This window comes from Schistocerca serialis, chromosome 2 (assembly GCF_023864345.2).
Source record: "Schistocerca serialis cubense isolate TAMUIC-IGC-003099 chromosome 2, iqSchSeri2.2, whole genome shotgun sequence".
NCBI classification, from domain to species: domain Eukaryota; kingdom Metazoa; phylum Arthropoda; class Insecta; order Orthoptera; family Acrididae; genus Schistocerca; species Schistocerca serialis.
The window spans coordinates 742,163,905-742,178,756 of NC_064639.1; the positions used below are offsets into that span (position 1 = coordinate 742,163,905).

Consider the following 14,852-nt stretch of genomic DNA (forward strand, 5'->3'; position numbering starts at 1 on the left):
TAAAAGAGAGGCGCAAACAAAGCAATGAAGAGAAAAATTACAGAAAAGAGCACCAACAGCTACAAGAGTAGACTTCCAACTAGAGTGAGCGTGGATAAGCAGGAATACATGACGAAAACGAAACGTATATTACTAAAATATAATATCGAACTACTAAGATCCGGTTCAATTAAAATGTTACGAATGAATATGAAAAATACGGTAAAAATTTGAATAACCTGTTTTAACATACACTGAAACAAAAATTAATCCAGGGAAATCAGTCGACACCAACTGTTGGAGTCAGACCAAAATAAAAGAAGACAGTATCCCCTGGAGGTGACGTATCAAGTTCATAGATGCTCCTGCATACTGTACTCTAAACGTTTGACGCTGCTGTTTAGCTGAACGTTACGAACTAAATATTAGAAGCGTCATAAAAGGCTCCAGACAGTTAACCTGAACAATAAAAGATATAAACACACCAATAGCAGTACTAATGTTCTTTGGCATCATAGACTTCCGCACTTCAATTCCACATGAGTCTATAACAAAAAATTTCAAAAGAACACTGAGCAGCAAGTCCTGAAATCTCAAATACCTCCATAGAGAAATTGATATAAATCATAAAAGTAATCACGGAGTTAAACTGCTTTCAATTTAACAATTCATTTTATTTACAAAAAGGAGGCCTCCCAATGAGAAGTCCAATTTCGTATCTTAATTAATAACATTTGATCTAGGACTTTTTCCGAAATAAAAGAAGCCAAAAACATAGTATCTTACAGTCATAGATAACGCAAATGGAAACAAGAGTATCAGTTCTCTTTCTTAAACACAAAATCACACAATACAACGATATGTTACATACTTCCAGGAAAGAAAAGGTGCATACATCGAATCAAACTAGTTATTTTTTGTTTTTTAATCTGACACCCAATAGGTGTACGTAATACAGACCATGCAGAACATCTTCAAACAAAGTAACTATCAAAAAAGGCTAAACGCATCCCATAACGCAGAGAAAAAATGGCAATCTGTAATAAATCAACAAAATCTCACACATAAAACTAGGAACGTCTTTATAAAACATGGAATATAAGCGCATTAAAACCAAATAGGACAATTCAAGAGTAACAGTGGCAGCGGAAGAAGATAATTACGTAGTTCCTTGATTCACGAATTAAAACGTATTAATTGAAAATCTAAATACATGGGACTGACTACTAGACACTTCAATGTTAGATATCAACAACATTGATCACTCAGTTTACCCAGTCCTCATGTGCAGGACATTTAATACGAGAAAATTGTCACCTCATTAGGATAAGAAATGGCATGGAAGACATATCAAAATAACCGAAAACCGGAAGAGTATTACAATACCATAAACAACGAAGAACATACTCTCAGTGACCAGGAAAGAATTCACAGAAGAACAGTATTCCCACTGAATCTCTCTCTCTCCCACGGAGCAAGAGAGAGAGAGAGAGAGAGACAGAGAGAGAGAGAAAGAGATGAACATGGCCATAGTACAACCACTACCACGCTATTCACTTGTCTTTCCTCTCCAACCAGCAGCTCACTCCACTGCTCTCTATAGCTACCATGACACGTCAGTTAACCCAGCGGTAAGAGTGAAGTACAGTACAGAGCAAAAACGTAGCTCAGTGGGCGTGGGCAGTGAAATGGAAGACTTATATACATGGTTGATAGAAAGATTGCCACAGAAGTGTGTGTCCAAAAGCACTTCCTGAGAAGCAATGAATACACCTATAATGTTTCAAACATTAGAGTTCCCAAATTTCAGGAAATGTCGTTTTTAACTCCGCGAACTGAGCTGTTTAAGCGTACTAGGTATGGGAATAATTGCAATGGAAACACCTACATTAAGAAGCCAAACAAGCTGATGATAGTAAAATTATAAAAATCGACACAGAAGGAGAGAACTTTTTCCTAAAATCATTTTGCGAAACCATACTGGCAAATTACCACCACTATATTGTAGCTTGTATGACGCTGAAGCAATGAAAGAAGCGAAAGAAAATTAAGGTCAGTAATACAGAGACTAGGAGAAACTAAGCTAGTGCTTATGTTCATACACGATAAATATCCTGTTACAACCTTAACATAAAATTTGAACCAATTACCAATTCGTTAAATCATCAGTTCACTGAACAAAATAATATCGAACCTAAATTACTGCAAATAAGGAAGATATTTATTTTCTTAATGATTGATTAAAACGACCTGTTTCTTGCACATTATGGTGTTACGGTTGGTTTCATTCTTAGAACATTTACCTGTGGCGAGTTATGCTAAAATCACAATGTATATGGTCTGGTTGCCGTGTATAATCTTAAAGACCAAATCCAGAAACAGTGATCATTTTGGTCCTTAATATGATATACGGCAACCAGGCCATTTATATAAAGGTTTTAGCACAACTCAGCAAACGGCAGGTGTTCTAAGAATGAAACCGGTAATAACAAAAACAAATGTTTAATATTACAGCTGAAGTGAATTTCATTAAAATTAGTGTTAGTTCAGCTGTGGTGCACAACGTTATCAAGAAAATACTTGTATTGTACAGTATTTCCGTCTGTGTTCATCTGTCAATGTTCTTATGATATCTCTAAATGTCCCACAAAAATAAGAAAAAATTGCCCTTTCAGTTTTTTATCATAACACAATGCTTCAATAAGACGAATACCAGCACAGGTAATACAGAAGCAATCACTTGGAAATGAGGTATGAGTCATACAAAAGTGATTTACGAAACTAATGGTTTTAATTTAGGTGAACACTGCGAAACACAGACAATGTAAGCTCACATTTACGTAACATCAGAATTGGTGATGATACAGACGAGACGATTTGATGTAATTGTTTGTCCTGAAAGACCATAACTGACAGTCGAAGCGAAGATCTCATTAGGATGTGAATGACAGAACATTTTTATCTTGTTCAAAAATTATTTTTACCTCTACCAAACACTGCAAACAGAAACTGATGAAAATGAAAAACGCAATCTGCTGATATTTGAAAAACTTTAATCAGTTACGATCGCATAATGATGTATTTTGCTGGTATCTGATTATTATTTCTAAAGCTACTGATATGAAATATATTCGAGAATAATTAAATGTCATTCTATAATTTATGTTGAGATTTTGGATTGTGGATTATTAAATATTTGGATATTCGCAGTTTCTTCTTAATTTTCGGCGAATCATACTATAGCAAATAGCGTGTTAAGGATGCATCAGAATATGCCCATAACAGGCCGATACCGTTGAAGTATGTATTTAAAATCCGATCGTGACGGAATGGAATTCGTAAATTAATTTATAAAACCTTTTGTGACTGTTTTAATGCCAGTAATGTTTTTCTGACTGTATTAATGTCAGCGATGTGGGAAAGCAGTAGAGGCATGTAAACGAAACATTTGAAACGTGATTTAAAAGATAAGCCGTCAGATGCAGAGGCCTAATGAGTGGGCAGGGACAGAAGCATCTGTGAAATCCCCATACGAGTAGGGAACTTCTTTATGGGAAACGTCAAGAAGCAATTGGAGACGGAAGATGGAGAAATATACGTTGTGTAGAAAGATTCATTGATGTGTGAATGAAGCGTCAAAGGGTCAAAGGGCCCTCTAAGACCAACAGTTCGGCCACACACTCATTGCTCACCTTTATTGAAAATTTTAAAAATGTACCTTTGCAGAAACAAACTTTAAAATACTCCTAAGCGCCTCCAGGCAGCCAGCTGGAACTGGAGGGGTGTCAAGGGGTTGCCTGCCTATAGGCGCTTAGGGAATGTTATCTCTGTAAAGGTAATTTTTTAAAGTTCTCGACAAATCTGGACGGGTTTGCCAGGGTTGCTGCCGACATGGGAGGTCTTAGAGGGATTCTCTGCCATTTCATTCTCACATGTGTCAATGTTACACCCCTCCATGATCAGGCGACTCAAGGGTGCGAAACAGGAGGACCGAATAAGCATAAGCACCCTTAGGAGGCTTCATATCACGCTTACGTTCATACGTTCATCAAATTATTCTGAACTGACGCTATTGGCTCCAACCTGTACACAAGACTAAAAATTGCGGGTCGCGCTGCATGTTCAGGGGGGGGGGGGGGGGGGAAGGAGTAGCTGAGCAACGTCCCGAAAGAGGGGCTGAAATGTCTGGAGAAGTCAGTAGTTTCGAAAGTTCTCAAGAACGTCCTGTTGCTGTTCGCACTGAGAACCGTCGTTTCTGACAGCGGAAATCAACGCCCCAAGGAAGGGGGTTGTTTCAGTGACACTGTTCACGCCACTCCCTAAGGGCTTTTCACGTATATTATGAAAGGTGGTGTGTCTGAATTTTTTCCCTCGGTCACTGATAAGAAAACCACTGATTCAATGCCGCGTGTCACCGTCCTGACCTCCATATGACAGGCGTCAAAACAAGGGTCAAATGTGGGTTAGAGGGGGTGTGGCGACTTTCCCATTGTGTGACACGTCGGCAGTGGCGGTGGGCAGAATTATGGTAAACGTTGGTGGCAACGTGACATCATTCACATAAATTTCTGAGCCTTGGCATTTTTTTTTCTGCGTATGTCGACATCTTGAAGCGTAGCGAAGCCCTAGGGTGACTTCGCAGGACACCATCATTTTGCACTGCTACAGAGGAAGACTGTCGGCATTTTTGAGCCGAATTTCAGACTTATACGTAGTAATGGGAGCCAATAACGCGGTTTCGAAAAAGTGAGCCAGTAATTGCGTTGTGCAGCGCAGATTGCTGAGGTCGTTGAAGGTGACAGGGGTGCAGTGAGGAAGGATTCTTATAGGAAAGGAAAGACCTAGTGACAGCGATTACACTTACCGAGCACAGTCTCAAAGTGGTTCTCCTTGCGCATGTCGTGGACGCCGATGTAGGAGTAGTAGTTGAAATGCGAGTCGAGCAGCTCGGGGCAGCGCCTCATCAGACTGTCCACGACGTTCCACTCCTCCTCCGAGTTGAGGACCAGCAGGTGGGCACCCTCCTTCTCACACTTGCGCCGCGCTTCTTCCCACGGCAGCGCCGCCCGGTGGAAGCGGTAGATGCCCACTCCGGGGAACACCTCGTAGTTGGCAGGGACCTGGAAACCTGCGGCACCGCGGTCAACGGATGGTTACGACAAGGTATTCTAACAATAAGTAAAACCTACACCTGTAGTCATTTCGCAGCAGTGCGTTAAATGGAGTATCCTAGCACAGGCTGTATACCTGGTACAAGTAAAATAATAATTCCAATGCCAACGAAAGCAGGTGCTGACAGGTGTGAATATTACCGAAAATATTAATACGAATTGTTTACAGAAGAGAGGAAAAGCACGTAGAAGTCGACCTTGGGGTACATCACTTTGGTTTCCAGAGAAATGTAGGTACATGGAAGCTAGTAATGACCCTACGGTTTATCTTAGAAAATAGGTAAAGGAAAGACAACTCTCCGTTTATAGCATTTGTAGACTTGCAGAACGCTTTTGAGAATGTGTACTGAAATACATTCTTTCAATTCTGAAGGTAGCAGGAGTTAAATACAGGAAGTGAAAGGCTGTTTACAATTTGTACTGAAACCAGACGGCAGTAATAAGAGTCGAAGGGTATGAAAGGGAAGCAGTGGTTGAGAAAGGAGTGAGAGAGTTGTAGCATCTCCCTGATGTTGTCCAAGCTGTACACCGAGCAAGCAGTAAGAGCAACGAAAGAAAAATTTGCAGAAAGAGTTAAAATTCTACGAGAAGAAATAAAATCTTTGAGGTTTGTCGATGACATCGTAATTTTGACAGAGACAGCAAAGTTCTTGGAAGAACAGTAGAACAGTATGGACTGGTGGATATGATGAACATCAACAAAAGCAAAACAAGGGTAATTGGATGTAATCGAATTAAATCAGGTGATGGTGAGGGAATTCGACTAGAAAGCGACAAAGTAGTGGGTAAGTTTTCGTGGTAGAGAGGATATAAAATGTAGACTGTCAATAGCAAGAAAGGCGTTTCTGAAGAAGAGAAATTTTTTGACATCCTATATAGATTTAAGTGTCAGGAAGTCCTTCATGAAAGTATTTGTATGGATTGTAGCCATGTATGGAAGTGAAACGTGGACGATAAACAGTTTAGACAAGAAGAGAATAGAAGTGTTTGAAATGTGACTTGATGCAAGGCTGCTTAAGATTATATGGGCAGCTCAGGGAGCTAATGAGGTGGTACTGAATAGGAGCCGGTCGAAGTGGCCGTGCGGTTCTAGGCGCTGCAGTCTGGAACCGCGAGACCACTACGGTCACAGGTTCGAATCCTGCCTCGGGCATGGATGTGTGTGATGTCCTTAGGTTAGTTAGGTTTAACTAGTTCTCAGTTCTAGGGGACTAATGACCTCAGAAGTTGAGTCCCATAGTGCTCAGAGCCATTTGAACCACTGAATAGAACTGGGAAGAAAAGATACTTGTGGCACAACGTGTGTAGAAGAAGGAATCGGTTGACAGGGTACATTCTGAGACATCAAGGGATCACCAATTTAGCACAGGACGGAAATGTGTTGGGCTTGGGTAAAAATCATAGAGGGAGGCCAAGACATGGATTCAGTATGCAGTTTCAGAAGGATGTAAGTTGCAGTAGTTATTCAGAGATGAAGATGCTTGCACAGGAGAGAACAGGATGGAGAGCTGCATCAAACCAGAAGACCACCACCACAACTACTACAACAACAAGTATAATACGTGGTGCTGAATTCTGTTCAAAACGATGTACAACCTGGTAATATTGAGCAGAGATACTCTCACGTATGAGCCAGGAGATTTGATTCCGGTTATAGAAGTATGTATAAGGAACGGTTTGGGAGCACCTGTACACAGGGTGACCCAGGAGGAATGGTTTACATTCAGGGATATAACAGCAACAAGCATTCAAAGCAAAATGCTTCGTGTGATCACTTGCCCTATTCCAAATCGTTTTCGAAACAGAACGCATTTAATCTATATTGTTATTTATTTTCTGTATCCCTTAGTGCATTGTCCCGTTTAGACATGGGCACATGTTCAATAGTTACATGCAGTTTACAAAGTAACAACTGAGAAATTATATTTTTTTAACATATTCACCTTGGAGGATTAATGTACACGTCATATCAACTGTTGTACACTTTACAACATATGCTAATATATCCCACTCTCAGCTATAATTCGTTTGAACAATCTTGGGAGAACATCTTGTGTTCCTTGTCTGAGTGCTTTTGCATGTTGCGTAATGAGGGCAGTAGCGTTCATGACGTGACCAAGCAGTTCGTCACCCGTACTCACGTTTCGTTTGTAAGCCTAAGACTTAGAGAGATATTTATTCATTGATACCTCATTCCAAAAATATCTCGCTAGAATAAAGCGTCGAAGAATTAGGGCGGGTAAGACACATGGGTCCGCCCCACTCGCCCAAAACTAAATGTACGTTAAGTGTATTCCACCTCGGAAACCATTCGGAATATGCCACATAGCCATATAAAGTTTTTGTTGCATCGAATGAGATCCGTCATATACCTCAATATTGACTGCTCGTCCTGGGATATCCTGTATATTATACAAGGTGTTTCATGTACTATGACCATCCCAAATAACATTTTGTCCCGAAACAAAATAAAAGATGTATCAAATAAATGTTGTTAAACTACAAGAGGAACATTAAGCAGCATGGCAGCCTTTCTTGTATCTTTGTTCGTCGCGAGGGTATGAACAGCAGTGCGTCTTTTTTAAATGGCAACTTATATTTTGTGGGTGATTCACTTCCTCTCCTCAAGACTTGTTCAAAAACGTATCAAAGTCTACCATAGGCGCAAATATGTCTTTAGTGTGCTAGAAAAGCTCATAGTTTAGATAGCGGGTAAACGGGAATGTAAAGATGTATTTAAGAAAGAATATGACATCTCTTGGTACATATGTAAGCACATACCAGTTTTGATCAAATAGGTACAAAGCCACATGCGTCTACGGACAGACAGATTTCCGATTTTGACTGATAGTGAGATTAAATTTTATATTCAATGGTCGTAAGACTGGAGAAATGGTTCCATGTTCTATAAAAGTGGCGTTTGTGCTTGTTAAGCAACTGCATTAGAGATTAACCCTTGCTAAAGACAGAAAAGAACTTCATTTCACCAAATGCACTAAAATCAGAAAGCCACAACGTACTCTCAATACAAAAATTAAAGGTACACAAAAAGCAGTCTAGGAATTTTCAGGTATTTACTACCAAACTTTGTAAACGTAAAAAACATCCAACGAATATTAAGAAGTGATTACATTCCCATATTACAAAAGTAAGGCACACGCCTGTTTTCCAACTACTTAATTCTTGCCATCACATGTATAAAGAAACACGGAATAAGAACTGATATCAATTACAAAAGGACTCTAAAGTTAAAGAACAACATGATATCAGGATAGGGAACTGCGTGCAGAACTTAACGACAAGGATTTTGACAGAGTTCAAATCGGGCCTTAGGGATACGTCAGCAAGGGCAGGAATTCTGAGACACTTTATTAACGAACAGGATAAAATAATGCTACTTCAAACTTCGCAGATTTACTTTCACGATAACAGTACAGTGCACATGGCACCACAAAGTCAGAGGAGGAACAGAAAGTATTTCAGAGTGTGTCAGTACCGTTTCTCATAGGTGACTGAGAAAAGCTCTGTCGATATTCATATATCCAAACGAAATCAGTGTACAGAATGATCGTAAGGGAAATCAGAAATCAGACAGGCCTAAGTCCAGAGCATCGTAGATGTAACAATGAAACACAAAAATTTGTTGTAGCAATACTTGTAACACATGTGCGAATTCAAAATAATCAATTATAGAAGCAAAGCAGACAGGTAATATAGAGCAGACGAAGACGAACACGGAAAAGTTGATGTTTGGAGTCATAATCCGGATCACGCCTGTACGTTGCGAGTAGCACTTTCCGAGTAGCTGCTAGCAGTGACCTGAATTGGACGTCACACAGAGAGTTGGTGACACCAAAGATGCTCTCAATGCACTGAGATTGGTTGGCGTAGGGATAGTAGCCACCAGAACTGAGATCTAATGACATTACAGCCCCGAAACTACTGTATAATATTTGTTTTATGTAAGTAAAGATTGTAAATGAAAGCCACTAAGATTGCTGCTCACACCTACAGCAGTGTGCAAATAAACTGAGAGAAGACGATTAAACTTTACCTGTGCACATTTATTAGTATATGTATAATGCAGTTGCTAGCTTAATGAATATTAATAAATAATGTGTCCTTTAGCTTTAATAAGCTTCTGAACATGTTGTGGCATACGTTCGACCAGGTTAGGTAAATTTTTCTTACTACTCTGTCATGAGACCATACTTTTACCACATATACTACTATGCGTTCTTTTGTTGAACAGACCATTTTACCAAGACACCTCACAATTATGTACCAATTCTGCATGCGGTTTATGTCTGGTTAGTTACCAGATCACTGATGCACATTAATGTTGTTTACTTACGTGAACTTCTTGACTGCTTTAGGAGTGTGATAACGAGCCAGATAATGTTGAAATGTTCCTTCCTCCGCCCTCTGAAACGGTATGTAGGAATGGCACAATCCTGTGCCTAAGGATTTCGACGTATTTGGCTTAATTCATCATGCCATCAACTGGAACTAGTGCCTGAGGGCTACTTGCAAAGAACAAGCCCTAAAACAATATCGTGGGATGGTAAAGTCTGTTCAAGGTGCTCAGCTCTCACGACATCATGAGCGCTTTTCCTGACAACTCTTACTCTGTATCCTTGAACACTAAAATGTTACTCTTCATTGGAAGTTAGACATTTATAATCACTCGAAGTGCAAGATTTATATATTTAGGAGCATGCCAGCCGTTTTTGAATCTCTGCTGAAGATGGATAATGGGAAATATGTAAAACCTACAGGAAGATGTGTCATTCATGTGGGTATAAGTGTCCACACACAGCCCTTAGAATTCGTCGACTTACAAGAGTGTAGTCATGACGTAATTCTCGGATGGGACTTTTTGAAAGCTTTTTAGTCAATTATAGATTGTGGTTGCTCGAAGACTATGCTAGACGAAATGAGATACTGTGGACAGGAAGATGCGCATCAGAGTGTGTGGAGACTGTGTGCTGAATGAAGTGATCATTCCTGCAGTCAGCACTGTCACGTGTCATGCCATTCATCAACCCATGGATCTTGTAGTGGAATGTAAGAGAAGCATACCACTGAAGCTAGGTCATCGCAGCCTCTGTTGCCTCGTTTAAGAACGGCTTCGGTAAACTGTGGATAGTTAACTATCGCCGAGAACTACAGATCCTTCCAAGACACATGTGCGTGGCAAACGTTGAGCCGTTAATTACGGAACAGCTGAGCGTCATAGAAACCCCCCATGCCGAGTCTCTGGCGAGACAAACTCTTCTAGCTCGACTATCACCAGATGTCACTAAGGAACAACAGAAGAAGGTCGTCACTAGTGGTGGTCATCAGGAAGAAGGGTGGCAGTTGACGCTTTTGTGTTGATTACAGGAAGCTGAATAAGGTAACTAGAAAGGACGTTTGCCCTCTTCCACGAATTGACGATACACTAGACTGTCTAAAGGGGGCTAAGTTTTTTTCAACCATGGACATGTACTTGGGATACTGGCAAATCGATGTAGGTGAGGCTGATAGTGAGAAAGCTGCATTCATCACCTCTGAGGGCCTATATGAGTTTAAGGTAATGCCATTTGGTTTGTATAATGCACCAGCAACTTTTAAATGGATGATCTTCTAAGTCACCTGAAGTGGACAATGTGCCTTTGTTATTTAGATGACATTACAGTGTTCTCAGAGACATTTAATGAACATATAAAAAGACTGAAGGCTGCTCTTAAGTGTCTCCAACAAGGCGGACTGAAACTTAGTCCATGAAAGTGTCGTTTTGGAGCAAAAGAAATAAAAATACTTGGACACCTTGTGTCAAACGAAGGTGAGTGGCCAGACCCAGAAAAGGTGAGATCTATAATGGAATTTCCTACTCCCAAAAGTATTAGAGATGTGAGAAGCTTCCTCAGATTATGTTCTTATTAACGTCGTTTTATCAAAGACATTTGTATCAAAACCAGGCCACTCCAAGAGTTGTTAAAAGCCAATGCTAAATTTATCTGGGGTGGTGCTCTACAAAATTCTTTCGATGTGAATCAAAAAGTTCTTACGACTGACCCTGTACATCATCTGTATGATGAGAGAGCACCTACAGAACTACACACAGATGCCAGTGGGTATGGGATCGGTGCTGTTCTGGTGCAAATTTCGAATGTAGCCTGTGCTTCTAGGACACTCACAAAAGCCGAGAGAAACTACTCAACTACAGAAAGAGAATGCCTTGCTGTAATCTGGGCCATGTCCAAATTTCGACAGTATCTCTATGGAAGGCCATTCACAGTTGTTACAGACCATCATTCACTTTGTTGGCTGACGGGTCTTAAGGATCCAACAGGACGACATGCCAGGTGGGCACGACGTCTTCAAGAGTATGACATTACCATAGTGTCCAAAAGTGGAAGAAAACACCAAGATGCCGACAGTCTGTCAAGAAACCCTGTGCAAGACCTTGAAGACTTTTATGAAGGTAGTGACTGTCTCGCTGCACTCCAGGATCTCTCGGCTGAGAGGGAGAAGGACGCCAAGATATCTCAAATTATGCTTTCCTTAAATCGGTCAGAGGATGTGAAAGTACAATTTAAGGTGGTTAACGGATTACTTTGCAAGAAAAACTTTGAACCGCTAGGTAAGAGGTGGCACCAGTGATTCCTAAACACATGCGCTTAGATGTTCTACAGAAATTCTATGGCACAACTGAGGCCGGACATTTAGTATTTATTAAGACATACGATAGAATCCGCAACAGATTTTTCTGGAAAGGTTTATTTAGGAGTGTCCATCACTATGTGTCGCGCTGTCGTGAGTGCCAGAGGAGAAAGGCAGTTCCTCAGAAACCACCTGACAGACTCATACCAGTTCCACCAGCCGAAACGCCTTTCCAGCGTGTTGGGATTGACCTCCTCGGACGATTTCCAACGTCTGCTAGTGGCAATAGATGGATTATTGTTTGCACTGATTATCGGACACCCTATGCCATTACAAAAGCCGTGAAAATAGCCGAAGCATTCGAGGTAGCCAAATTCATTGTAGAAGACATAGTATTAAAACACGGTGCCCCATGGTCGTTAATTACGGATCGAGTGAATGTTTTTCAATCTAATCTTATGACAGAGATAAACTGTCGGTGTAACTTACTCATCACATGATGACTGTCTACCATCCCCAGTCCTAAATAAACCTGGCCAGAAAAATCTCTTGCGGATTCTATCTTATGTCTTAACTAGCGGACCCGACAGACGTTATCCTGCATGACATTTCAAGCGATTAAGATATTAAACGCAGTATGAAATGAAAGAAAAATAATATAATAATTTCATTATTCTTTATTTTTAAATAACATCAATTTTTCTAAAAACAATTCGTTATAATCAATAATGTCTGTTTAATTTTATCTTAATGCGAGTTGATGAACAATATTTTTAGTCAATTCCTGAGGAGCATAAATCAATAAACTTGATGGTTTCCCATCGCGAGAACACGCCACATATAATTGGCCATGTGAAAAGACCAGATTTTCTAGATCCAACCTACAAATCGACATTGTTTGACCTTGTGACTTATTAATAGTCATGGCAAATGCCAAGCGAATTGGAAATTGCAGACGTCTGAATGGAATGGGTGAGTCTGACAGGATCATTTGGATTCGTGGCAGGAGAACAACTTCACCTTCAAATTCGCCGATCAAAATTGTAGCTTCAAGAACATTGCCCATAATTTTTTTATGACTAATCTTGTATCGTGGCATAGCTAAGGTGCATTTAAATTCCGAAGCAAAATGATAGGTGAGCCAATTTTTAATCGCAAGTTATGTGGTGGCATTCCTGGTAAATCCAGCGAATTCAAAATTTTAACAGGACAGTTGACCGCTTCGTCAGGATCGGTAACAGAGTCGATCGATTTGAGCAATATCTCATTGCCGGGCAATGACTGTTGTATTTTGAAGTTAATAGCGTCAACATCGATATTTTTTGCGGCTAAAATAGCTCGTTTCCGAACCCACGCACTGTATTATCTCTGCGTTGGATTCGTTTACCTCGACGTTCCAATGCGTCGTCAACCATAACAACTGCAACTTCATTAATGGTCGGTGCATTTTATCGGCTTGCGTCCTGCCCAGATGGTACTTTGTCTGATGTGATGACAATCATATAGTTGTCGTTTTGCAGTCTGTTTGAAACGGTATTGAACTGGACCAACTGGTTGTGATTCTGTAAAAACGGTTCTAAAATACCCACAATTTCTCGCTCCTCCTTCTGCTCGATATGGTTGTGCTGGCAGCGTGCGGCCGGTCTTTGTCTCAATGCATTAGCTCGAAGGCGTTCGTTGCGTTGTTCTTGACTTTCATTAGCATGTCTGATTGCAGCATGGTTTCTTACATTTTCATTGTCCGTCAGTCCGTCAATTGATCTTCTGCCGATCTATTTAACCGACGGTTCTGGACTAATTGTGAATTCCGAGTCCGCCAACCAATATATCCTCCTCGTCCACGAAGACGTGGCATTGTTTTATGTACGTAACTTTATGTGAATATAACACACTTAATATTCATTGAAATGCGACACCTTAAATATCCAAAGACGCTGTACAAAGAAATTAAAATGGCAAAATAACGAAATACACATAATATAATACACTCAAATGAAAATATCGAAAAATAAACGAAATCCTATGCACGTAACTTATATCTGAATATAATACGTTCAATACTGCACACAAAAATGCAACGCCACCTACCGTGCAGATTTAAGAATGTTAATTTTCCAGGCCCCAACTTGAATGCATTCACAAAAATTCATTCAAATCGATCCAGCCGTTTAGTTGCAGTATAGATAAATAACCTAGATACCGACTGCAGCGCCATCTGCCGGGCAGATTTGTGAATCTAAACCATCCAGGTCGCCACCCAAACACAAACAACAAAATTCATTCAAATTGGTCCAGCCGTTTAGGAGGAGTTCAGTGACATACACACGTACAGTAGAATTATATATATAAAGATAAATCCTAAATGTCTGGCCTCAGGTGTGTCATGGAATTTCTGTAGAACATCTGAGCGCATGTGTTTAGGAATCAGGGGTGGCCACCTCTTTCCAAACGGATCAAAGTTTTTCTCAAAAGTAATTCATTAACTGCCTTAAATGGTCCATTCACATCCTCTGACCGATTTAAGGAAAGCGTAATTTGAGATATCTTGGCGTCCTCCTTCTGCTCAGCAGAGAGATCCTGGAGTGCAGGTGGAAGTCAGTCCTCGCCAGACCACACTGCTATCGCGTGGACGGGTTTACATCGATTCTAGGTCGGTGGTCATTATGTTCTCACTGATCAGTGTATGAGCTTATCTCAATTAATTTGCAGACTGCTGTAGATTACGTTTATGATATTTATTAGCAGCGATTGGTACAAACCGAGTTGGAACGTTTTCTGAGCAAGCGAAGTGTACAATTCTGGCCAGCTGGAGTGGCCGAGCGGTTCTAGGCACTACAGTCTGGAAGCGCGCGACTGCTACGGTCGCAGGTTCGAATCCTGCCTCGGGCATGGATGAGTGTGATGTCGTTAGGTTAGTTAGGTTTAAGTAGTTCTAAGTTCTAGGGGACTGATGACCTCAGAAGTTAAGTCCCATAATGCTCAGAGCGGTTTGAACCATCTATTTTCAAAATTCTGCAACCAAAATCTTCGCAAGCTAATCCATTGTTGTCACAA

General features: G+C 40.5%; 1 protein-coding gene across 2 annotated transcripts in view; it reads right to left on the reverse strand.

The window, feature by feature from the left end:
* LOC126457945 (hemolymph lipopolysaccharide-binding protein-like) overlaps positions 1 to 14,852 on the reverse strand; it is a 50,072-nt gene that overhangs the window by 13,909 nt on the left and 21,311 nt on the right. For both annotated transcript variants that reach the window (XM_050094675.1, XM_050094674.1), the window contains one exon: positions 4,844 to 5,107. In XM_050094675.1, coding sequence (XP_049950632.1) covers positions 4,844 to 5,107 — 264 coding nt within the window. The remainder of the gene's footprint in view (positions 1 to 4,843; positions 5,108 to 14,852) is intronic.